This window comes from Eublepharis macularius, chromosome 12 (genome assembly GCF_028583425.1).
Source record: "Eublepharis macularius isolate TG4126 chromosome 12, MPM_Emac_v1.0, whole genome shotgun sequence".
NCBI lineage: Eukaryota > Metazoa > Chordata > Lepidosauria > Squamata > Eublepharidae > Eublepharis > Eublepharis macularius.
Window position 1 is genome coordinate 79,812,170 of NC_072801.1, and position 24,002 is coordinate 79,836,171.

The 24,002-nt window shown below is 54.5% G+C and overlaps 1 protein-coding gene across 2 annotated transcripts; it reads left to right on the plus strand.

The window, feature by feature from the left end:
• On the plus strand, positions 1 to 23,407 carry LOC129340355 (phosphatidylinositol 4,5-bisphosphate 3-kinase catalytic subunit alpha isoform-like). 2 transcript variants are annotated; one of them, XM_054995106.1, is made up of 23 exons: positions 1 to 83; positions 484 to 681; positions 2,385 to 2,643; positions 6,205 to 6,367; positions 6,494 to 6,703; positions 8,177 to 8,427; positions 8,989 to 9,231; positions 9,707 to 9,792; positions 10,083 to 10,188; positions 10,507 to 10,659; positions 11,500 to 11,634; positions 11,742 to 11,866; positions 12,264 to 12,345; positions 12,486 to 12,650; positions 13,725 to 13,828; positions 15,310 to 15,481; positions 15,787 to 15,893; positions 16,056 to 16,177; positions 17,299 to 17,377; positions 19,392 to 19,562; positions 19,995 to 20,112; positions 20,274 to 20,425; positions 22,530 to 23,407. In XM_054995106.1, exons 3-23 carry the CDS (start codon positions 2,455 to 2,457, stop codon positions 22,813 to 22,815), a joined length of 3,219 nt encoding a protein of 1,072 aa, XP_054851081.1. In that variant the 5' UTR covers positions 1 to 83; positions 484 to 681; positions 2,385 to 2,454; the 3' UTR covers positions 22,816 to 23,407. The 2 variants fall into 2 exon arrangements, with proteins under 2 accessions (XP_054851081.1, XP_054851082.1); XM_054995107.1 differs by having other exon boundaries at positions 15,793 to 15,893.
• Positions 23,408 to 24,002: the final 595 nt, after the last annotated feature.

The window sequence follows — 24,002 nt, forward strand, 5'->3', positions numbered from 1 at the left end:
GAGGAGGAAGAGCAAGAGCTTTTGCATCCTGCAAACCGTGAAGGAACCTTCCCTTCTGTTTTGACTCCAGTATCCAGTGGCATGTAAGTAGCTTTCTTTTGTTACAAAAATCCTTTCCAGCGGGGAGAAGACAGACGCGTGACCAGGACAAGTTTCAGGGGAGTGGGGGGAGGCTATAAGATACTGTCTGGGGCTAGTAGTCACTTGGGGTGTCTCTCCTCTGGGGACTCATTTGGCTGGCAATGGAAGGTTGATTTTGGGGCTTTTTACTAGGAAAAAGAGACGACTGCAATACTCACAAGCCATGCGTCAAACACATCCATAGCTCCCACCCCCCCTTTCTGTATTCTATGCACACAACCGTTACCCGGAGTTTATAAGAGCCGGGGGGGGGGGAATATATTTCGGATACCTGTTCGGGCTTGGCTTTACACCTCCCCCCATTACCCCCTTTAGGATCTTTTAAATTTATTTTTGCCACAGTTTTTGACTGCAGAGAAAGAGAGAAAGATGGTCGGTTGGCATAGAAGGGGGACTGCTGAAAGGCAGAGAAGAGCGGACAGAAATCCTGCAACGCATTCCTAAGGAAGCTTGTCCGGGTGCATCAGAGCCAAGCCCACGAGGCCAGCCTTTGGGAGCCTCTTCTTCAGCCCCAGCCATTTGCTCATCCGTTGCTCTTGAGTAAGCCGCTTGGAGAGGGCGACAGTGACGCTTGCATGGCTGGAATCCTTCAAAGCCTTCTGAAAAGGACCCTGTTGAAGAGACCAGAATGAAAAGTGCTCAGCAAACAGACTGAAAAATCGTGGGGGTGGGGGGTGGGAGGGGATTCTTCAGCTTATCAGTAAGGAGTCCAATAGCTCCTTTAAGACTAACCTATTTTATTGTAGCATAAGCTTTTGAGAACCACAGCTCTCTTCGTCAGACGCATCATCAGCTTTCATGAAGTGATCTGTGGTTCTCGAAAGCTGACGATGCATCTGACGAAGAGAGCTGTGGTTCTTGAAAGCTTATGCTACAATAATATTAGTTAGTGTTAAAGGTGCCTCTGGACTCTCTACTAGATTGGAACTACAGATTAACATGGCTAACTTCTCTGGATTTCAGCTTATCAGGTTTGCATGCCTAAAACTGGGCAGAGATTTTTATGTCAGTGTTGACAACAGGCATTACTTCTGTTTTAGTACAAAGTCAGTATTTTTTCTAGAGGTGACTATGGGCACACTTCAGTGAGAATTTATCCTGTGCCCCTCTAAATGGAATGAGGAGTTCCTCATTCCAATGGGGCTTGCACAGGAGAGCTCCCCGCTGGACTGCCCCCCAAGCACTTGCAACAAACTGGGCAAGGATCACATGGGAGAGCAGTGCCCAGGTGCAGGGCTGTCAAGAACCACCCTGGGCCTGCAGGCAAAGGCTCAGTCCAGTCTTCCTAGTGCAGCAAGTCACATGACTTGCCCAGCTCCATGGGTTCCTCAGGATGACCACAGCCCTGGGAATTTTACCACCCCCCACCCACCCACCCGGCCCGTGGATCTGCCAATCTTGGTAGGCTTTCCAGGATGCATGGGTTGCACAAACGCAATACAACACGCACGTATGTGATGGAGGGGCTGTCTTCCTGCTGCTCATTTCGTACTCCACTGGGTAAATTCTCTCTCTCTCTCTACTATGTTTGTATGCTGCATTCAAAGAGGTAGGTGGCGCAGAGAGGTTCTTTTGGCTACTTCACGTCTCTCTTGCCCGTGGAGGTTCACTAAAGTCTGAGCCGTGAGGGTGCTTCCTGGAAGAACTGCGCAGCTTTCTTTTAAAAAAATGAAAGTCTGGGCTTCTGGGGATGCTCGTTAAGTTTATCCAAACCTGCGTTAGGCTGGCTTTATTTAAACTATCCCTTTTTCTGCTTTATGTGCTTTAAACTTGCCACAAAGGCCTAAAAATTGGTCTTATTCCAGCCTGAGCCAGAACGGGCCCCTTATATGCTAGAGCAGAAAGGGTTTGTGCCCACACCAGTCGCTGACTTGCAGGGGTTAGAGAAACGGGTGTGTGTGGGGGGGGGGGGCTGGGAGTCCTACAGAAAGGGCTTGCTGCATCTCCCCCCACCCCACGCAAGGAGCTTCTTCATTTGGATCAAATGGAAACTCTTGAAGAGGACTTTTCCCACAGACCAGCACAGTATCTTGCTGGTTCCTCACTCGCTAACTTCCTGGTTCCTGTTCTGCATGCATATTCCTAGGTGACCAATAGTAAGTAGGGAGTGTGTCGGTAGGTGGGCCTTGGGAAGGTCAACCTTTGTGGTCCAGTATATCTGCAGAGCTCACACAGGGTGGTGAGGCTGAATGTGTCGTCTAGCAGACCCTGACCCTTCTCTCCCGCTTCCTTTCCCCTTTTAGGTGAGCAGTATGCTTTAATTCTCTGATGTGTCTCTAGCAACGTGCCAGGTCTTCCTGTCCCGGTGCAGCCATGCCTCCGCGGCCCTCGTCTGGGGAGCTCTGGGGGCTCCACCTCATGCCCCCAAGGATCATGGTGGATTGCTGCCTCCCCAACGGCATGATCGTCACGCTTGAATGTCTGCGGGAAGCGACTCTTCTGGGCATCAAACATGACCTTTTCAAAGAGGCCAGGAAATACCCCCTTTTCCACCTCCTGCAGGTTAGTAGAAGGGAGACCAAAGGACTAGCAGGCTAGAAGAAGAGTGTGTTCAAAGTTATTTATTTATTTATTAGATTAGATTTTTAGTCCGCCCTCCCCGCCAGGTGGGCTCAGGGCAGAGTACAACATTTCAACTTACATAAATAACAGTTAAAAACAGAGATAAAACATTATACAAATAACATTAAAACAACTTTATACAATAAATACAATGCAGCTTCTCTTCAGATGGTGACAATAAAATACTACATTTCAGGGCCTATCTCATATATAGGATCATATATAGGGTGGTGGACGGATCTTTAGTGTGGCCGGTGGGGACCCAACCTAGCCTCCACCATATGCCTGGTGGAACATCTCTGTCTTACAGGCCCAGCGGAAAGATAACAAATCCCGCCGGGCCCTGGTTTCCTCAGACAGAGAGCTCCACCAGGTTGGTGCCAGGACCGAAAAGGCCCTGGCTCTGGTAGAGGCCAGGCGAGCCTCCCTTGGGCCAGGGACCACCAACAGTTGTTTATTTGTTGAACGAAGCATCCTCTGGGGTACATATGGGGAGGGGCGGTCCTGCAGATATGCTGGGCCCAGTCCTCATAGGGCTTTATAGGTCAACACCAAAACCTTGAACTGGACCTGGTACTCAACCGGCAACCAATGCAGCTGGTGTAGTATAGGTGTTATACGTTCCCTAATTGGGACCCTTGCAATTACTCGCGCAGCTGCATTTTGGACTAGCTGTAGCCTCCGGATCAGGCCCAGGGGAAGCCCTGCATAGAGCGAGTTGCAGTATCTAGTCTAGAGGTAATCGTTGCTTGGTCACTGCAGTTTAAGTCATGGGTTGACTGGTAGGGAACAAGCTGCCAGGCCTGTCTTAGAAAGACTGAGCAGCCACTGCAACCTGTAGTCAGGGAGGCACCCAGGATCACCCCCAGGCTCCTAACTCGGAACTGGCACAAGTGGCATTCCATCAAGAGCGGGGAGCCGGAATCCCGTGCCCATAGCCCCCAGACTCACATGCAGGACCTCCGTCTTTATGAGATTTAATTTCAACCGAGTCTGCTTCAACCGCCCAGTCACAGCTTCGAAGGCATGCTCCAAGACATCTGGGGCAAAGTCGGGCCCGCCATCCATCATCAGATATAGTTGGGTGTCGTCAGCATATTGATGACATACAAGTCCGAAACTCCGCACCAGTTGGGTGAGGGGGTGCATATAAACGTTAGACAACAATGGGGAGAGTATTCCCCCCTGAGGGACACCGCACACCAACGGGTGACGGGATGACAATTTCTCCTCAAGTGCCACCCTCTGTCCCTAACCATGGAGAAAAGAGACAAGCCACTGTAAGACAGTCCCTCGTATCCCCACATCAGCGAGGCGGTGGGTCAATAGATCATAATCGACTGTATTGAATACTGCTGACAAATCCAGTAGTATCAGCAGCGCTGATCCGCCGCAATCGAGCTGCCTGTGGAGATTGTCCATGAGGGCAACCAGCAACCTCTCTGCTCCATGTCCCGGGCAGAAGCCGGACTGGAAGGGATCTAGGGATGAGGAATCATTCAGGAAACCCTGAAGCTGCTCCACCTCCACCCGCTCCATCACCTTACCCAGAAACGGGATGTTCGAGACTGGGCGATAACTGACTGGGTTGGTGGAGTCCAAAGATGGCTTCTTCAGGAGAGGCCTAACCACAGCTTCCTTCAAGGCTTTGGGAAAAATCCCGGAGCTCAAGGACATGTTGACAATGGCCTCCAAGGCAGTCCGTAGCCCATCCACGCTGGCCTTCACCAGCCACAATGGGCACGGGTCCAAGGAGCACGTGGTAGGTCTCACTGCTCACAGGGTCCTGTCAATCTCATCCCCAGAGAGTGGGTTGAAATGATCTAATAGCATCCCAGTAGACGGCCAAGGGGCCTCTAGTTCACGTACTGTGTCAATTGTGGCCAGCAAGTCACGGCGGAGAGACAAGGTTTTGTCAGCAAAAAAGCTCCCAAAAGCCTCACAGCTGATATCCGGATTCAGAATTTGACAGTCTCCCCCGGATTGGGAGACCAGCGACCGAACCACTTTAAACAATTTTGCTGGGCGTGAGCTAGCCGATGCAATGGAAGCTGCGTAGAAATCTTTCTTTGCAGCCTTCTCCGCCCTCTCATAGGCTTTCATAAACGCCCTGTAAGATGATCTTGCTTCTTTGTCGCGAGATCGCCGCCACACTCGCTCAAGCTGTCTCAGCTCCCGCTTCATCCGTCGTAGCTCCTCTGTATACCAGGGAGCCAATCTGGTGTGGGGGCGGAGAGGGCGACGGGGGGCGATTTTGTCGATGGCTTCAGAAAGACGGACTTGCCAGGCTTCCACCAGCTCATCCAACGAACCACCAGGGAGTATCGGATCCCGCAGAGCATTCCAGAAACCAACTGGATCCTTGAGTGTCCACGGGCAAGCATAAATAAGCTCGCTGCCCTTGCAAGTGGGGGGGGGGCAGCGGCATATCCAGGCGAGCCTTCAGAACCCAGTGGTCCGACCATGGCACCAGCTCAACTGCTTCCAGACCCACATTTATCCCTATCCCGAAGATCAGATCCAGCATGTGGCCTGCTTGATGCGTGGGGGTCGAATCAATCTGGGAGAGTCCCAGTGCGGCCATGGAGGACACCAGGTCCGCAGCCCGAGTAGAGGCGGCATCATCGTCATGGATGTTGAAGTCTCCCAGCACTATCAGTCTCGGATACTCCAAGGCCCACCCCACTACCGCCTCCAACAGGCATGACTGGGTATCTGCTGGTGCGCTAGGCGGTCGGTACGCCACACAGATAGCCAAACTCTCCTTGGCATCCCACACTAGGCTCACACAATCAATGCTGGAGGTCTGAAGGAGAAGGACTCTCGGACAAGGATCACCACCCCTCCCCCCCGGCCACCCATTCAGGACTGATGAAGGACCGAAAACCCGGGGTGGGGGGATCAGTTCTTTCAAGGCGACTGTTTCGCCCTCCCTTACCCAGGTCTCAGTCATACACGCCAGGTCCATAGCATTTGCTGCCAAATAATCGTGCCATGTTCTAGTTTTATTATTTATGGACCTGGTACTGCACAACGTCAGTGTCGAAGGGGGGCTACATTTCCTGACCCCCACACCCAGCGTTTCTCAGTGTTCCATCACTGATGGTCAACTCTGGTGCTGCCGGCCATGTCTAAGCCAGCGTGGCGGGGACTGAGCTTGGACACACGGGCAGCATTCTGGGCCTCCGAGGTGACGCCGGCAGCCTCTGCCTCGCCGATAGCTGGGAGTGAATGAAGTCCCTCCAGGACATTGACTCTCTCCCTATTGTGCCAGCTTATGCAGTGTTAGTTAGGTGGTTTGGCTGAAGACTTGGCCTTGGTGAGAAGATGGTTGGGATCCAGGATGCCTGGGTTCTTTGTGTGTGATCAGACTCCAGAGTCAGGGCAGGAGCCACACTCCTGAGCTGTTGCGGTTGTGAATTAGAGCAGGGAGCCTGGATTCTGTGGGTGGGGTCACCTGAGGACTCCATTACCCTAACTACTCTCTCCCCGACCCTCTAGGAGGAATCCTCCTACATCTTTGTGGGGGTGACTCAGGAAGCAGAGCGGGAAGAGTTCTATGACGAGTCACGGCGTCTTTGTGATCTACGCCTCTTCCAACCCATCCTCAAGGTCATCGAGCCAGTGGGCAACCGAGAGGAGAAGATCTTGAACCGGGAGATTGGTGAGTCTCAACACTGAAGGCCAAACTAGATCTGGGCCAGGTTTCTGCGGGGGTGGAGAGGGAGTGGCATTGAGAGAGCTCGGTGCTCCGTGACATGGGCCCATTGAGCCACCTTCTTTGCTCCAGGGTTTGCCATTGGGATGCCCATCTGTGAATTCGAGCTTGTCAAGGACCCTGAGGTGCAAGAGTTCCGGAGAAATATCTTGTCTGTTTGCCGTGAGGCCGTGGAGACACGGGGGGCAGTTGGGCCCCAAAGTCAAGCTTTATATGTTTATCCCCCCAACGTGGAGTCGAGTCCAGAGTTGCCCAAACATGTCTACAGCAAACTGGACAAAGGTAACTTATAGGGATGCCAACTCCAGTTTGGGAACTTGCTAGAGATTTGGGGCCTGGGCCTGGGGGTGTGAAAGTTCAGGAAGACAGGGGCCTCAGCAGGGAATGATATGCTGCAAAGGCGCAATTCTCTCCCGAGGAACTGATCTCTGTGGTCTGGAGATCTTGAGGGACAGGGTCACAAGGCAGAGCTTTCAAATATTTGGTCTGACGGATGGAAGAAGAAGGGGGTTTGGGGCAGTTGGAGAACTGATGTTTTTTTCTTCAGGGTAAACTGGAAACTGGGGCAGGGGGAACAATGAAACACTCGCTTTCCCCCAAATTTCTTCACAAAACAAGTTTCTGTTGTATGATGTTTTTACTTCAGGCTGATCATAATTCTGGCTTACCCTACAGGGTTGCCTTGAGTCTCTAGGGGAGGAAAAGGCAGCCTTCTGTGTGGAGCTGCAGCTACGCTGGCTAATCTCCTGCTTGAGCACTCAAGCGTGGAGGAGGGGGACAACTGCCGCTTGCCCCAGGTATCGCCCCATGCGCAGAACGCTCCACGTGGAGCAGCAGAAACGGGAAACTAATCCTCTCCCCAGCACTGTCTCCACGTAGGAAAATAGCTTGGGAGGAAGGCAGGAGCTCTTTCTCCCGTAGCAGCGGTGTCCTGAGCCAGTTTGGGTTTCCTTTGTCTTTAAACAGCCATGCCCTGCAGCTGCTGTGTGGTTGTGGGGAACCTGGACCCAACATATTAAAAACCCAAAAGCCAGGAAGGAAGCACCAACACTTCCTTTATTTCATGGGTCTGACATTTGTATCCTTCCAGGAGTTCCATACATTTCTCAGCCACCTTTCTCTCAAGGCCAGAGCTGGGCTACAAATTAATAAAACCAACAGTACAGGCACGGCTTTTTTTCAGCTGGAACGCGGTGGAATGGAGTTCCGGAACCTCTTGAATATGGTCACATGGCTGGTGGCCTTGCCCCCCTGATCTCCAGACAGAGGGGAGTTTAGATTGCCCTCCGCGCCATCTAAACTCCCCTCTGTCCGGAGATCAGGGGGGCGGGGCCACCAGCCATGTGACCATTTTCTCGGAGGGCAACCCACTGAGTTCCACCCTCTTTTCCCAGAAAAAAAGCCTTGAGTACAGGTATCATAAAATGTTATTTAAAAGAGCTATTTTAGGGGATCAGGTTATACCTAATACACCCTAAAGAGGAAAGCCTTCCAAAAATATGGTCAAAGAGACTTCTGAGGAAGGGACAGTCCCAGCTGTGGCTCCACAGGGAGGAAAAAACCCCTGCCTCTTGTGGCTGCCTGCCCGGCTTCTGGAGAAGCACTCCGGTGAGGCCAGCCATGCCGAGAGCCAGGACCAGGCCGCTGGGCTGCCATCGGCTTTGCTCCCGGGCAGCCCTTCCGAAGCCCGTCACGCTGCCCTTCGCACCCGAGTGACTCTTCCTTGTCCTGCTTTCCCCCCTCCATCTCCTGAAGGTCGGATCATAGTTACCATTTGGGTTATTGTGTCTCCAAACAACGACAAACAGAAATATACCCTCAAGACGCCCCATGATGCGTTGCCGGAGCAGGTGATTGCCGAGGCCATCCGGAAGAAGACCCGCAGCATGCACCTGTCCCCAGAGCAGCTGCGCCTGTGCGTGCAGGAGTACCAGGGGAAGTACCTCCTGAAGGTGTGCGGCTGCGACGAGTATTTGCTCGAGAAATATCCGCTCAGCCAGTACAAGGTGAGGGAGGGGACCTCTGTACCCACAAGGAGCAGACCCCCTGAGAGGCCACATGAGAGTCATCCCCCGCCTGCACACATCAGAATCAGCTGAGCAAGGATGCGCATCCTGCTCACTCTTTGCTAACCAGCCCAGAGGTGCCATCATTGGCAGCAGACCAGGATCCAAAAGGATCTGGCCACAGGACCTCCGTTCAGCAGCAGGTTGTTCTGTCTCCTGCACTTGTAACTGTCCAGGGCATTGATATCCCGCCCTCCCTTCTTCTAGAGAGCTGTACGTGGTTCTCCCTTCTCCTTTTAATCTTCACAACAGCCCTGTGAGGTAGGTTAGTCTGCCTGGCCCAGTGTCTTCCAGCGAGCCGCATGGCGGAACAGGCATTCCGTTCCAGATCTCCCAGAACCCCGTCTCACACGCTAACCCTTGGCTGTTGGTGCTATGCTTCCCAAGGCTCCATTGAAATGAATGGAAGCCGAATGAAAGCAGCCATGGGGTGTGGTAGGCCTGGCTGCACCTTCACCCTCTGTTTGTGGTGTGTCCCTCCTTTCCGTGTCTCAACCCCAGTACATGAGGAACTGCATCGCCATTGGCCGCCTGCCCCACCTGATGCTGATGAGCAAGGAGAGCCTCTATGGCCAGCTGCCGGCCAACGTGTTTGTGCTGCCCTCCTATGCGCGCCGCTCAGCCCCCTCGTCGCATGTTAACGGCGATGTCCCCACCAAGTCGCTCTGGTCCATCAACAGCCTCCTGCGACTCAAGATCCTGTGCGCAACCTACGTGAACGTCAACATCCGTGATATCGATAAGGTTGGGTGCGAGTGAGGCTGGGCACTGGGGCCGGCGGGCGGGCCTTGTGCGGTGCGACTCAGAGCCAAGCGACAAGTGACAAATGACACGTAGTGGTCGAGCGGAGCGCAAGTGGACAGGGAGGAAGACACGTGTGTCTGTCCACTTGTCGTTCAAGTGTCATTCCTCACTTGTAGCTTGGCCCTCAGCTATGGCACTGGCTAGGTCAGCCCCACCCTCATCCGCTGCTGTCTGGGCCCCACCCCCTTTTCCTCACACATGATCCTCCCATTGGACAGCAGTGCTAGGGTCCGTGTTTCTTTTAACTGCCCAGAATGGTGGAGCGCTAGAGGCAGCGGGGCCAGTTTTGTTGGGCTTTCTCTGTGGGAACATGGAGCCTGCTGAATCTTCTGGGGAAAGAAGGGGGTTTGCAGTGGTAGAGCAGGGGAACCCCTGGGATTTGTTCTTACCACTCTCTCTCTCTCCCTCTCTGTAGATTTATGTCCGGACAGGAATTTTCCACGGTGGGGAGCCTCTTTGTGACAATGTGAACACCCAGCGGGTCCCCTGCTCCAACCCTCGGTAATCAGTTCCGGGGGAAGTGGTGGAGGGCAGTAATGCAGGGTAAAGGGACCCCAAGGGACAAACCAGACGTGTCCTGGGAGTTCTGTGTCCAGCTGTGTTGCAAACTCTGTTCTCAGGAGTGAATGTGAATGCCTGAGAACTGAGTTTTTAAAATCTCTGGAAACTCCCGAAACAGAACTTGCGGCATGCCTCTTGTTTGGCTGCCATCCGCAAGGACCAAGGAAGAAGCCTCCCTGGCGGCTCCCTCACCACCACCTGCTGACTCCAGCATGACTCTTTTTCGTCAGGTGGAACGAGTGGCTGTCGTATGACATCTACCTCACTGACTTACCGCGAGCTGCTCGCCTCTGTGTGTCTATCTGCTCAGTGAAAGGCCGAAAGGGGGCAAAGGAAGTGAGTGTCCTCAGGGCAGGGAGGGAGCGGGCGGGGGGACAACAACTTCTGGAGACACTCCTGGGGAGGCCCTGCGCTTGTTTGCCACAGCAAGGCTGAGTTTTCAAACCTGTGAATGAGTGGTAACCAAGAGAATGCCTCTGAGCATGCCTGACATGCATAAAATGCTAAGGAGCCACCAGCAGCCACCATGTTAGGAGGACTGGCCTTCCAGACTTGGTGGGGATGCCTCTGAGGGGAGGGGGGACCCTCTCTTCTTACAAACAAAGCATGCCCTGGGAGCCAAATCTCATGCAGCCCCTCTGGTCCACTCGACAGGAACACTGCCCCCTTGCCTGGGGCAACGTCAACCTCTTCGATTACAAGGACACTTTGGTGGCTGGGAAGATGGCGCTGAACCTTTGGCCTGTGCCCCATGGCCTGGAGGACTTGCTCAACCCCATCGGTGTGGGGGGCTCCAACCCCAATAAGGTGAGGCTGTTTGCCTGCTGCACTATATGGCACTTTTAGCATACAGAATGCTTGTCCGTCTTCATGGTGTTGTGACTGGGATTCCTCTCTTGTGGATGGGGAAATCAGAGGCTGAATGGGGAATGCCTTATCTGGGGTGGCCCAACTGGGGCTTGAGCCAAGAACTGCCGGGGTTCGGCACTGGTAGCCAACCCTTTCCTCCTCCTCGTTATCTCTCCCCCAAAATAGCCCCCTTCCCATTCAGCTCCTACAGCCAGATGGTGGCCTGACAAGTCCACATCTCTCGGCAGGGTTGTTGTGGAAAGAGAAATAGCCGTTCTCCACTCTTGACTTGGCGGCATACTCTGCGAAGCCTGTAGCCCTTGCTTGGGTCTTCTGTCTTAAACTGAACTGCTCCTCAAATGTAAAACTGCATCGCTCCATCAGGGGCCCCCAATCTTGCTGAGTCTTGGAATTCTGAGAACAAATAGGGGGCCTCACCAGCCAACGGCAGGTGGGGGGTGACAGCCAAACATAAAAGGGCTGCGAGGGCATCTGGGGCTACTCCCAGCATGTTGGGAGGCTCCAGGCCAAGCAGTCAGAACGAGACACGGAGGTGATGCTTCCCGAGCTGTTCCGAAACACCTCCTGCTCCAGTGAGGTGGAAGAAAGTCAGGCTGGGCTCTGTGCTTAGAGGGGAAAGAAAGTGGGCACCCTGGCGTGCATGGATACCTCAGTGGGAGATCCAGTTCAAGAATGAATAAGACATCAACTGCTGGGTGGGAGGGGGTTTGTGGCTAACTGCCGGTGAAGTTCTGACTTGTGACTTTTTAATTTGCTGCCCCATTTCCCCCTCCGTAGGAGACCCCGTGCCTTGAGCTGGAATTCACCTGGTACAGCCACACAGTCAAGTTTGCTGATGCTACTGAAATAGAGGAACACGCCAACTGGGCTATGTCTCGGGAACTTGGGCTCAACTACTGTATGGTGGGATTGGTAAGGAAACCATCTCTGAGCTGAGGACGCCCGGCTTGGAGAGGGACAGAGGGAAGAAGTGAGGAAACTTGGATCTGGTGGATGATCTTCTCCCTCCCTTCATCCAGAGTAACCGTCTTGCCCGGGACAGTTCCCTTGACGAAAGCGAACTGGAGCAGCTACGGAATATTTGCAACCGGGACCCCCTTTCGGAGATCACCGAGCAAGAGAAAGACTTCCTGTGGCGGCACCGGTGCGTGGGCCAGGGCTTTGGGGTTTTCTTCTGAAAGGGAGTATTTTTTAGTTGTTCTTTGTTAGTTTCGTTCATTTTTATCCTGCTGTTCTTCCAAGAATCTCAGTGCGCTTTACACTGTTCTTTGTTCCTCCATCTTATCTCCCAACAACCCTGTGAAGTAGGTTAAGCCGAGTCTGTGTGACTGGCCCAGCCCACGGCCGTCTGCAAGTTTCCATTACAGAGTGGGAATTTGAAGCTGGCCTCCCAGATCCTCGCCCAACACACTCACTGCTATGCTACGATGGCCTGTGTATGGATTACAGGAGCGAAAGGGCTGGGAGTTAAGATTCTATGGTTCACAAGGGGAGAAGGGGGCCGTTGCCGGGGGCTTACCAGTCCACTCTTTTCCTTGCAGGCATTACTGTGTCAACATACCGGAGACCCTCCCCAAGCTACTGCTGTCTGTTAAGTGGAATTCACGGGATGAGGTGGCTCAGGTGCGGTTCGCATGTTCTGTATATGGCAAGGCTGGTGCTGCGCCAGAGCAAGGGCCCCCTTTCCCTTTCCGGCTGACGGAGAACTGCTGTTTGCCCACATGCTCAGTCTTTCGTCTCCCACCTTCGTTCCTGCCCCACAGATGTACTGCCTCCTCCGAGAATGGCCTCTCATCAAACCTGAACTTTCTATGGAACTCCTAGACTGCAACTTCCCTGACCCCGTCGTGAGGGAGTTTGCCCTGAAATGCCTCGTGAAGGGCTTGACAGATGACAAGCTCTCTCAGTATCTCATCCAACTTGTGCAGGTAACAGACTTGTAGCAAGGCGGAGCCGTTCTTGTCGGCCAAGGGGGTGGGATGGGTCACCGGAAGGCAACAGGCAGTGGTCAGTCTGGTGTGCACCAGGTGGCAACTCTGGAGCAAGTGGAACAGCTTCTGTGCGGCAGGCATCAGGCGCAAGCCAGCCCTGGATCAGGAGAAGTATCACGGTTGCCCTCCACGTACCATTTCTCTAGTCAAACATGCCCCAAGCCCTGTTAGTAAAAAGCCTGAGGCTCGGTGGTCCTTGGCATTCTTTGCCTCCTACGACGTGGTTCCCCTCTGGTGTGTTCTTTTTTTAATGTACAGAGTCCTATTTTTCTGCATACGCAGGGAGTCCTTTAGGTATGCAGAAACCCCCTTTTTTTATTCTGGGTGACTCTGTTTTGCTGGCTTGCTGATAAGTACCAGCTGAGAGGAGGAAGGGGGCAAAAACCCGGCAGAGAAGCAGCTCCTCTAGCACCGCTTTCATATTTGTAAAGAAAGCGAATATTATAGAGGCAGCATGCACTTCCCCATGCCTGGGAATAAGTTCCATTTAATAAAAAAGGACTTCTAGGTCTCCTTCAAATAGATCTCCTTAGGATTGCTTCATAAATCCAGTGGTGCTGTCGGGAACGTCCTGCCACTCAGAGGCTGGAGTGTGTAGCAGTAGGGAGAGGAGGGCAGAGGCCAGGCATCGGAAGCCGTTTTACTGGGGCCTGGAGATTTGAGGCAGGGGGAGCCCAAACGGTAAATCCATTATCATAATACGGTCTATTTATGACATTTGAGAACTCAAACAGAAATGTTTCTTCTGTGGCCCGCTGAGATTGTAAAAATGTGCTGGAAGCTGGAACAAGGGCAGGTTTATACCAAGCCTGGAGAAATGATACGGGGGGCCCTGTGGAGAGGCAGTGATAGGGAAGGCTGTGCCTGTTGAACTTCTGCCTGTTATTCAACTGATAGCCTCACCAGGGAAAGAAACTGGAGAAATGGAGATTGAAGCCATTTGCTACCGGTCGCATTGCACCCCTAGCTCGAGGTAAGCTCACCTGACTGCCTCCCCTCTCCTTTTGGCAGGTTCTCAAGTACGAGCAGTATTTGGACAACCCCCTGGCTCGCTTTCTCACCATGAAGGCTCTGACAAACCAGCGAATCGGGCATTTCTACTTCTGGCATCTCAAGTAAGTGTGGCTGACAGGGAAGGAGTGGCAGCACATAAAGAAGGTTCCTGTGGACGGTGGGCAAGCAGTGCAGCAGCTGTCGGTCAACTGCCCTGTCGGCTTCTTGGTCTTGGTTTTCTAATATTGCTGAATCTCCTTTCCCATCAGTTAAATGTCCAAGAATACAAACACAGCGCACAGTGCCACCAGCAATAAGATTATTTAAAAATATGAAATAGTAAAGAGTCCAGTAGCACCTTTAAGACTAACCAACTTATTCGTAGCATAAGCTTTCAAAAACCACAGCTCTCTTCATCAGATGTATCGTCGAAAGCTGACGATGCATCTGACAAAGAGAGCTGTGGCTCTTGAAAGCTTATGCTACAAATAAGTTGGTTAGTCTTAAAGGTGCTACTGGGCTCTTTACTGTTTTGCAACTACAGACTAACTCGGCTGACTCCTCTGGATCTATGACCATTAAAAATATGAGCAATTCATGACAAAATCCTTGCAGGACACCATAGTGGTATAGAACCAGCCCTCTCCAGCTGCTTAGAAGTGGGATGGAAGAGCCTTCGCTTGTAGCTGGATGAGCTTCCAGGGCACGGCAACTCCCACAAAAAGGCCCCACTCTAAGCACTTCCAAAGCTGCCCTGCCAAAGTAGGAGAAAGGATCTCTCTATTGATCTGGGAGAAGGTGGGAAAGGGTGTTGGGAAGAGCAGGCTGGCTGGTTTGATTAGAATCTGAAGGGACCAAAAGAGCGCGTGGCCCGTCCCTCAAACGAAGGGCCAGCCAGTACCCGTTCCCCTTCTCCAGAAATCAGCCGTAACATGCCTCAGGCCGAAGAAATGGCATGGCATAGTCAAGTACCTGCGGAGTAAACAACTCTGGGGACCAGGGCTTTTTTTCTGGGGAAAGAGGTGGCAGAACTCAAGTCCACACAATGACGTCACTTTGGGTCAGCTGGAACGGGGGGGGGGGGGAGTTTTTTAAAGTTTAAATTGCCCTCAGCAAAAATGGTCACATGGCCGGTGGCCCCGCCCCCTGATCGCCAGACAGAGGGGAGTTTAGATTGTGGCGCGGAGGGCAATCTCAACTCCCCTCTGTCTGGAGATCTGGGGGCGGGGCCACCGGCCATGTGACCATTTTTAAGAGGTGCCGGAACTCTGTTCCCCCGCGTTCCCGCTGAAAAAAAGCCCTGCTAGGGACTCAAACTGGCACGCCAAGGGAGGATCTGTTGCCTCCAGGTAACGACTGTGGAGGTGCCAGTGGCTGAAGAGGGGTCGTGTGAAGGAGCCTGGGACAAGGCTGGGCGTGCCTTGACTGATACCAGCCACAGGATCCCACGGCTCTTTATGATCCAGATGGGTGGCCAGAAGCGTGCTCTGAGAGGGGTCCTCTCTTGCCTGGAAGGGGGAGTGGGCTTGGGAGTGAGTCCCCCGATGCTGAGCGAGAGGCCAGACGTGCGCTTTGAGGGGGCTCCCGTCTCCCCCTCCTGCAGATCGGAGATGCACAGCAAGCCGGTTTCTCAGCGCTTTGGGCTGATGCTGGAGGCCTTCTGCCGTGGCTGTGGGATGTACCTGAAACACCTGAACCGGCAGGTGGAGGCCATGGAGAAACTCATCAACCTGACTGACATCCTGAAGCAAGAGAAGAAGGACGAGACGCAGAAGGTACCCACCTTGGGTCCTGTTCCCTTTTCGTTCTCCTCCTTGTTAGCCCTGCAGAAAGGCAGCTGAGCGCCGCTCGCAGGTATTGTCCGGTGACCCTCCTCTTTCCTGAGCCAGTCGAGGAGAAATCACCAGGAGGAGAGGCTGGGGAAGCTTTTTTAAAAAGAGGGGAGCCCTCCTCCTTCCTCCTGCATGTGTGTACTCTTGCTATGGTTACTGAAGTAGTGACTGGAAACACTTTACATGTGCTCAGAGACACTGTCTTGTTCCCTTGTTGTGTCTTTTGGTCCCCTCCCCCTCCTCCCAAGATGCAGATGAAGTTTTTGGTGGAGCAGATGAGGAGACCAGATTATATGGAGGCGCTTCAGGGCTTCATATGTCCACTCAACCCTGTACACCAGCTGGGCAACCTCCGGTGAGACCCATTTTTCTCCAGGGCAGAGGAAGATCAGCGTAACCGGTTTAGAGGGAGATGGGCCAGGACTCCTGGGTCTCTAGGAAGAGACGTGGTGGGTTGGGAACAGTTACATTCCGCTTCCAAAGGGGCATCTCTGATGGCTGTTCCCTTTTGCACCAGGCTGGATGAGTGCCGGATCATGTCTTCCGCTAAGCGACCGTTGTGGCTGAACTGGGAGAACCCCGACATCATGTCAGAGCTGCTCTTCACGAACCATGAGATCATTTTCAAAAATGGAGATGGTGAGCGCGGCAAAGCGGAGCGGGCAGGGGGGCCAGAGGCTGGAGGAAAGAAGGGGACTGACTGCTGCTTGCTGTGGCGGGCTAAAAGATCACCTACTTCCAGTATTCTGTCTCCCATGAAATTCACTAGTGGAACAGAACGGGAATAGTCATTCCCAGCATCTCGTAGTCTAGCTCAGTGGCACTGAAGAAGAGCCCTGTTGGGTCCGATCTGCCTGGTCCAGCGCCCCTCCGTTTCCCTCGGTGGCCAGTCAGTTGCCCTCCAGGGAGCCCGCGACCAGGGGCGCAGGGGCCAAAGCCTTCTCCTCTGCTGTGGCCCTCGTCCCGCAATAGGCGTTTGTTTGCAGCAGCGAGTTCCATCGATGAGATGTGTCTTCTCCCGAATCTCCCCTGCCAATTTCACACGGTGACCCTAAGCTCTTTCTCTCCACTGCCCTTGGATCTTGCCTCCATGAATCTAAAACCATGCTAATAACCACTGTGAAATTTTATGTTACGCTTTGCTTCCATTCTGTTTTGAGATTTCTGATCCAAATTCCTACTACGCTAATACTGTTGCATTGTTTTGTGGGATGTCCAGTCCTGTTGATTGCATTGACTTGCTCTGTGTCATCCGCCTTGAGTCCAAGTGAGAAAGGCAGACTATAAATAATTTAAGTGAGTAAATTATAAAACATCATGGACTGAGAGTGGCAGGTGGCCAAACCCAGACCGAGGCACCGTTCTTCCCTCAACGTTGACTGGACTCAGTGACCTGGACAGCCAGTTTGGTGTAGTGGTTAAGAGCGTGGGACTCTAACCTGGAGAGCCGGGTTTGATTCCCCCCTTCTCTGCTTGAAGCCAGCTGGGGGACCTTGGGGCATCCACAGCTCCTCGGAGCCCTCTCAGCCCCATCCACCTCGCAGGGCGATTGTTGTTGCGGGGATAATAACCACACTTTGTAAACTGCTCTGGGTGGGCGTTAAGTTGTCCTGAAGGGCGGAATATAAATCGAACGTTGTTATTTGTTGTCGTTATCTCCCCCATGCACGTACACACTTGAACCCTGAGGAAGATAACGCCCGTGCCCCCAGACCTCACTGGTTTTGCCTTTGCCGTTTTCACTTCTCGGTTGTGCCTAGACCTCCGGCAAGACATGCTGACCCTGCAGATCATCCGCATCATGGAGAGCATGTGGCAGAGCCAAGGGCTGGACCTCCGGTAAGGAGACGGGGGGGGGGGCCACGAAGAGGCTGGCAGCAGCTGCTCCTGGATGTCCGCCCCCCCAGCCCCCGGGCAGCCCTTCGGGAGGATTGGCTGTTTGTCCCGTCAGCAAAGCACACTCTTTTCTTCTGGAGGTTTGCCAGAGTCCAAGTCTCAGCACCTCCCGAAGGACTGGCCGTGTCGGGATTTTCTGTCTGCTTCGTTGCCCCTCGGAGGGCTGGCGGGCTCTTCCCGGGCATCCTGCCTGGCGGCCTTCGACAGCCCTAGCAAGGCCTCAGGGCAAGGAAGGGAAGGGATTGCCCAGCCACCCTGCGTCCCTGAGGCAAGCCACCAAGCGGCAGCCTCGCCTCCCCCCTTGACCAACCGACTCACTTGCTCTGGGCCAGCCAGCAGGAGCCCCGTGCAGAGGTTGCAAGCCCGGGGTCCTGCAGGGCGACCCCTGGCCTTCCTCTGATTATCTGGGTACGCTTCCCTTGGATGGAGGCACAACGCTTGGCACGGACAACACAGCCACCATATTACTGGGACCTGCTTGCCCTGTTGGGCCCAGGGCCCACCGCCACTTCCCAGCATGGGCCCCAGCTTTGCGGGTGGACTTGCTCCTACTGTGAAACCATCTCGGGGCCCAGGATTCCGGCAAAGGAAGTACAATGAGATGCTTTGGCAGGCCACCGTTGGCTACTCCCGCCTTGCCTCAGAAGCAGCGGGGGAGGGATTCCTGTGCCAGCTGCTGTCCTGCCCCAGGGCCGGGTGAGGGCAGGGGGGGCTGTCCTGTCCCAGGGCCGGGTGAGGGCAGGGGGCTGTCCTGTCCCAGGGCCTGGTGAGGGCAGGGGGCTGTCCTGCCCCAGGGCCTGGTGAGGGCAGGGGGGGCTGTCCTGTCCCAGGGCCTGGTGAGGGCAGGGGGCTGTCCTGTCCCAGGGCCGGGTGAGGGCAGGGGGGGGCTGTCCTGCCCCAGGGCCGGGTGAGGGCAGGGGGGGCTGTCCTGTCCCAGGGCCGGGTGAGGGCAGGGGGCTGTCCTGTCCCAGGGCCGGGTGAGGGCAGGGGGCTGTCCTGTCCCAGGGCCGGGTGAGGGCAGGGGGCTGTCCTGTCCCAGGGCCGGGTGAGGGCAGGGGGCTGTCCTGTCCCAGGGCCTGGTGAGGGCAGGGGGCTGTCCTGTCCCAGGGCCGGGTGAGGGCAGGGGTCTGTCCTGCCCCAGGGCCTGGTGAGGGCAGGGGGCTGTCCTGTCCCAGGGCCGGGTGAGGGCAGGGGTCTGTCCTGCCCCAGGGCCTGGTGAGGGCAGGGGGCTGTCCTGTCCCAGGGCCGGGTGAGGGCAGGGGTCTGTCCTGCCCCAGGGCCGGGTGAGGGCAGGGGGCTGTCCTGTCCCAGGGCCTGGTGAGGGCAGGGGGCTGTCCTGTCCCAGGGCCGGGTGAGGGCAGGGGTCTGTCCTGCCCCAGGGCCTGGTGAGGGCAGGGGGCTGTCCTGTCCCAGGGCTGGGTGAGGGCAGGGGGCTGTCCTGTCCCAGGGCCGGGTGAGGGCAGGGGGGGCTGTCTGTCCCAGGGCCTGGTGAGCCTGGATTTGCCCCTTACGGCCCCCACATGTTCCAGTGCAGCAGCTTATCACACAAATGGGAAGGTTTTTCAGGGTGTCTCTGCAGCCCTTCTCTGTGGAGCCAATGGCAGCACAAAGACTGCCCAGTAGAAGCAGACCACCCCTGTGCGGAGCAGTCAAAAGCAGCCCCCATGTGGCCAAGGGAAGCTGCTGTAGCGTAGTGGTTAAGTGGCTGGACTGCGAATCAGCACTCTGCCGGTTTGACTCCCACTCCTGTCCTGGGCTCTGCAGGGGGATCAGCCGCTCCTCACAATCCAGCTCCCCATTTGTATTGTGGGGATAATAACAACACTGACTTTGTTCACTGCTCTGAATGGGGAACGCGTCTGCCTATAAGAGCAGCATATGAGCACGTTGTTGTTGCAGTTGTTATGGGAAGGGGTGCCTGTGTCTGAACGCCTGGTTTTCTTCTGGCCCCCTGCAGCATGCTGCCCTACGGGTGCCTGTCCATCGGGGACTGCGTGGGCCTCATCGAGGTGGTGAAGAGCTCCCACACCATCATGCAGATCCAGTGCAAGGGGGGGCTGAAGGGGGCGCTCCAGTTCAACAGCAACGCCTTGCACCACTGGCTGAAGGACAAGAACAAGGGCGAGGGGTCAGTTGGCCTGCTGCTGGGCAGCAAGAGGGAGGAGGGGGCCTGGGCAGAGTCAGGGGGCTTGCTGTGTTGCAGGAGAACATTGGACTGGTCCTCCAGTCCAAAGGCCCACCCGTGGCTCCAGCATCTGCCTCTTCCAGGGAGGCTTTTTTTAGCTCCTGGAACCCGGCGGTATTGATGGATGGACCCAGCCGCAGTGAATTTGCCAGACCCTTTGAAACCCCCACGAGTGTGAGTGGCCGCCTCCACATCCATAAATGAATGACCTCCCCCCCCCCCCCGAGGAGAGGCACTTTCTTGGGGGTAAAGCCGGAAGTGGGGCACGGGGGGTTCTGTGACACAGGCAGGAGCCTGTTGGAGGATTCGGGAGGTAACTGAGACTGGCTGGGCTTGGGGGCTCTTGTGCAGTTACCCTTTTCTTGCCTGCCTTAGCTACGATGCTGCCATTGACCTCTTCACGCGCTCCTGTGCCGGCTACTGTGTGGCCACTTTTATTCTGGGCATTGGGGACCGCCACAACAGCAACATCATGGTCAAAGATGATGGACAGGTGAGCGATTTCCAGTTTTCACCCTTCCTGCCTTTCCCTCCCTCCCTCCCACCCACCCACCCATTAGTTCCCCTCCCAGGGAAAATGAGCCTCCCCAGCCAGCTGCACTCACTCAGTGTTTGCCTCCCTCTCCTCCTCCTCCTCCTCGTTTGCCCCTTCAGCTCTTCCATATAGATTTTGGGCACTTCCTGGACCATAAGAAGAAGAAATTTGGCTATAAGCGGGAACGAGTCCCCTTTGTGCTCACCCAGGACTTCCTCATTGTCATCAGCAAAGGGGTGCAGGAGTGTACGAAGACCAAAGAGTTTGAGAGGTAACAGCCGAGGGGTCTTAGCACTCTTCCTGGATGCGTTAAAACTTTTTGTAAGGCCTTTCTGACCATCCATAGTGACTTATCACCAGCCCAGCCCAGCAGCCAAAATGGTGAAAACATCAAAACCCATGTAAGGGTTTCACAGGCACAGACACATCAGCCAAGAGCTCTCAAGCCCTCCTCCCTGAGCACGGCGTGCCACCAGGATCCTAATTTGCATCAAAGGCCTGCCTAAACGAGGCAGCCGTGCTCTCTTGGTGGGGCTGATTCAAGGTACCTTGTCACTCTGAGCAAGCCTCCCCAGTTCTCCCCTGGGCCCCCGCCACTGATAACCCGGTCCAAGCACCCCTCCTCGGGCAGGACCACCTTGGAGCTGGCTGGCAGCGGGAGCTCAGGGGTGATGCTGGGCATCCCCACTTCTGCTGATGGCTGGAAGCTAGCCGAGCCCTTCCAACTGACTTGCATGGCTCAGTCAGAGAACCAGGCCTGGCCATCTGCAGAACTGCCCCAGAGGGAGGGAGGGAGGGTGTGTGTCTCTCTCTTGGGAGGCCTTTCCGGAGAACCAGGTCACTACCAAAAAAACAATTCGATGTAATGGTTAAGAGCGGCGGGACTCTAATCTGGAGAGCCGGGTTTGATTCCCCACTCCTCTGCTTGAAGCCAGCTGGGTGACCTTGGGCTAGTCACGGCTCTCTCAGAGCTCTCTTAGCCCCCCCCCCCACACCTCACAGGGCGTTTTGTTGTGGGGATAATAACGGCATACTTTGTAAACTACTCTGAGTGGGCATTCGGTTGCCTGAAGGACAGTATGTAAATCGAATGTTGTTGTTATAGACAGTGACCAAACAACACAAGTTAAGAGCAGACGTCCCCCGAAGGAGCCTCTCTGGGTGAGGGAGTGCCCCAAAGAGGCAGGCCCAGGGTGCACCCCAAAGGGGCAGGCCCTCTTTATAGCACCAGGACACCTCCCCCATCCCCCCACCAACGGAAGATTCCTTCACCCTCCCCAGCAATTCCCCGTCACTTTCCAGGGAACTCAAAAAACCTGCTTGCGAACACCCCTGCTTAACTCCTACCCCCCACCCCCAAGCAGGGGGTCCTGGTTCCGTTCTGCTTTCATCCCCAGATTACATCTCTGCTTCCATGGCAACGAAAGAAGCTGTTTCCCAGATGGCATCCTTCCTGCGATGTTCCTCTCAAGAGCCAAAAGACACATTACGATTTTTAGAGGAGAATTTAGCCTTTTAAAAATTGCAGTAAGGGCCCTGTGGTGTGGTGGCACCATGCAACCTTCTTCCCCGCCCACACACACACACCTTTTCAAGTGCAAAAACAGCCTCTCACCTGTGTACCTGAAAGGGTGTGGGGGTGGGGACAAGATTGCGCGGTCCTGCTGCGCTGCGGCAATGTTCAAAACGGCAAAATTCTCCTCTAAAATGGTGTCGGAGGCCAAGGGTTGGGCCAGTGGCCTCTGTAATATGTAGTTTGGCTCTAAGGGTATGACCAAGACACACATAACAACAGGAGGCAGACCCGCCTTCTGCCGCTGCACAGCAAGCCTGCAAGCTGACCTGCCGCGGTTCTCAAATAGTACACTGCAAATTCCTGGCTGGATTGGGTTGTGGGCCGACTGCCTTCTTCTCGCGGCCGTTAAGAATCAAAACCGCACCTAATATAAAGGGTGGGTGGGGGGAGCGTTCCAAGCCATAGGATTACCAAGATACACAGGGGGGTTATAGGCCGTCTGGTCCCATCTCCTGCTCAGTGCAGGAAGTATTTAAGTTGAAAAACTCCTCTGGAGGGGAAGGTGTTCTGGGATGCTGTAAGGGTCAAGATCCTTAGTGTCTGCGCAGACCCTTCTTCCTCAAACGGATAGTGCTTTCCCTCCTGCATTTGAGCCCCAAGAGAAACGTGTCCACGAGACTTAAGCTTGGCGAGTGCTTAAGACTTCGAAGTGCCTTGAAACGTCTTATTTCCAAAGAGGATAGGCATGTTTTTGTGCATGTCCAGGCTCTCTCTGGGCTTCCGTGCCTGTTCCAGGGAGTCCTGGAGTGCGAGCCCGCAGTCCTTCCCTGAGCCGAGAGCTGGCTTTTGACCCCTGCAGGTTCCAGGAGATGTGCTACAAGGCCTACCTGACTATCCGCCAGCATGCCAATCTGCTGATCAACCTCTTCTCCATGATGTTGGGCTCAGGGATGCCAGAGCTCCAGTCCTTCGACGACGTGGCCTACCTGCGCAAGACGCTGGCCCTGGACAAGTCTGAGCAGGAGGCACTCGAGTACTTCACCAAACAGATGAATGAGGCCCACCATGGCGGGTGGACCACCAAGATGGACTGGATCTTCCACACCATCCGCCACATGCCCTTGAGCGAGGCAAGCCACGACTGACAGGCGCAGCCGGGGGAGGGAACGCAGCAGGCCCTCGGAGAGGCCAGGTGCCGGGACGGCCCACTCCCAGCCTCGCGTTTCTTAGGTCACCTGGCTCCTCGTTCTCTCTTGGGACCAGCAGTGAGAATTCGGGAGGCCGGCTTTCCCCAAGGAAGTTGAGAAAAGAGGCCCAGAGGCGAAGGAGTTGGAGCAGAGGAGAAAGTGGAAGCCAGACACTGGGTCCCTAGGTGCCTCGCAGGGACCAGGGGCGGCGGGGAGGGGGTCAAGTAGAGGCTCTCCCCTCCCCATTTTTCTCCCACAGAATTCAAATCCTTTCCCCTCCTTCCATTTCTGGTCTAAACAGGTGGCCCCCTCCTCTCCCATCTGGACAGCTTTATACTTGAACCCCCCCCCATCTTTCCCTATCCCCCTTCTTGTAATTCCCTGGGAAGAAGATGGGGGGAGAGAGAAGGGGAGAGAGAGAGAGAGAGAGAGAGTGTGTATGTGAGTGAGTGAGTGTGTGTGTGTGTGTGAGAGAGAGAGAGGACCTCTTTTCTGCTTAGGGGTGGACAGCAAGAGAAAGAAACAATACTTGAAAATGTCTAGAATTGGAAAGGAAAAATAATTTTTCAAATAAAATTTTAAAAAGGAAGAATTTGGACTGGGAAAAAGGTATGGTTTGACCTTGGATTGGGAAGGGGGTGGGGGCTTATAAATACCTTTAAGACTCTTCTTGGGGTGGCTCATTCCCCGACTCTTTGGGCTGCCTGGAGCCAGCCAATAGGAAGGGAGGTGATTTGCCCCTTTCCATGGGATCAGAGTCAGTCTGATGCAGAAAAAATCAATAGTAGTCTAACACCACGAGGTTCCTGCTGAACGTGTGCCCTGCGGCTCGGTGGTACTGTCTTCCAGCCCGAGGACCATGAACGAGTACACACTGCGGCACTTAAAAGTCTGACACATTAATTGCCACAGAAACTTGAATGGGCTCAAACCACAATGAATAATTTTGGTCTTTTAAGATGCCATAAAATGTTCCTTTTTGTCTTTGCTGTAACATGGCTGCCCAGTTAGGATTTGAGGCCTGAGTAAGTGTCGCTGCTTAAAACCCACACCCATTTGAGGAGCAGGATGTGGCCCTGGTGGCCAGTGGAAGTCACGAGGTTTATGTAACGGTTTTGATTTTGGAAGAAGGGAGTCCAGCACTT

What these genes read in the sequence shown, in the direction of transcription:
- LOC129340355 (XM_054995106.1), top strand. Translation starts at nt 2,455, where the DNA reads ATGCCTCCGCGGCCCTCGTCTGGGGAGCTCTGGGGGCTCCACCTCATG. An exon ending in AGAAGGACGAGACGCAGAAG is followed by an intron (nt 15,482 to 15,786) that starts GTACCCACCTTG and finishes CCTCCTCCCAAG; the next exon opens with ATGCAGATGAAGTTTTTGGT. An exon ending in CATTTTCAAAAATGGAGATG is followed by an intron (nt 16,178 to 17,298) that starts GTGAGCGCGGCA and finishes GGTTGTGCCTAG; the next exon opens with ACCTCCGGCAAGACATGCTG.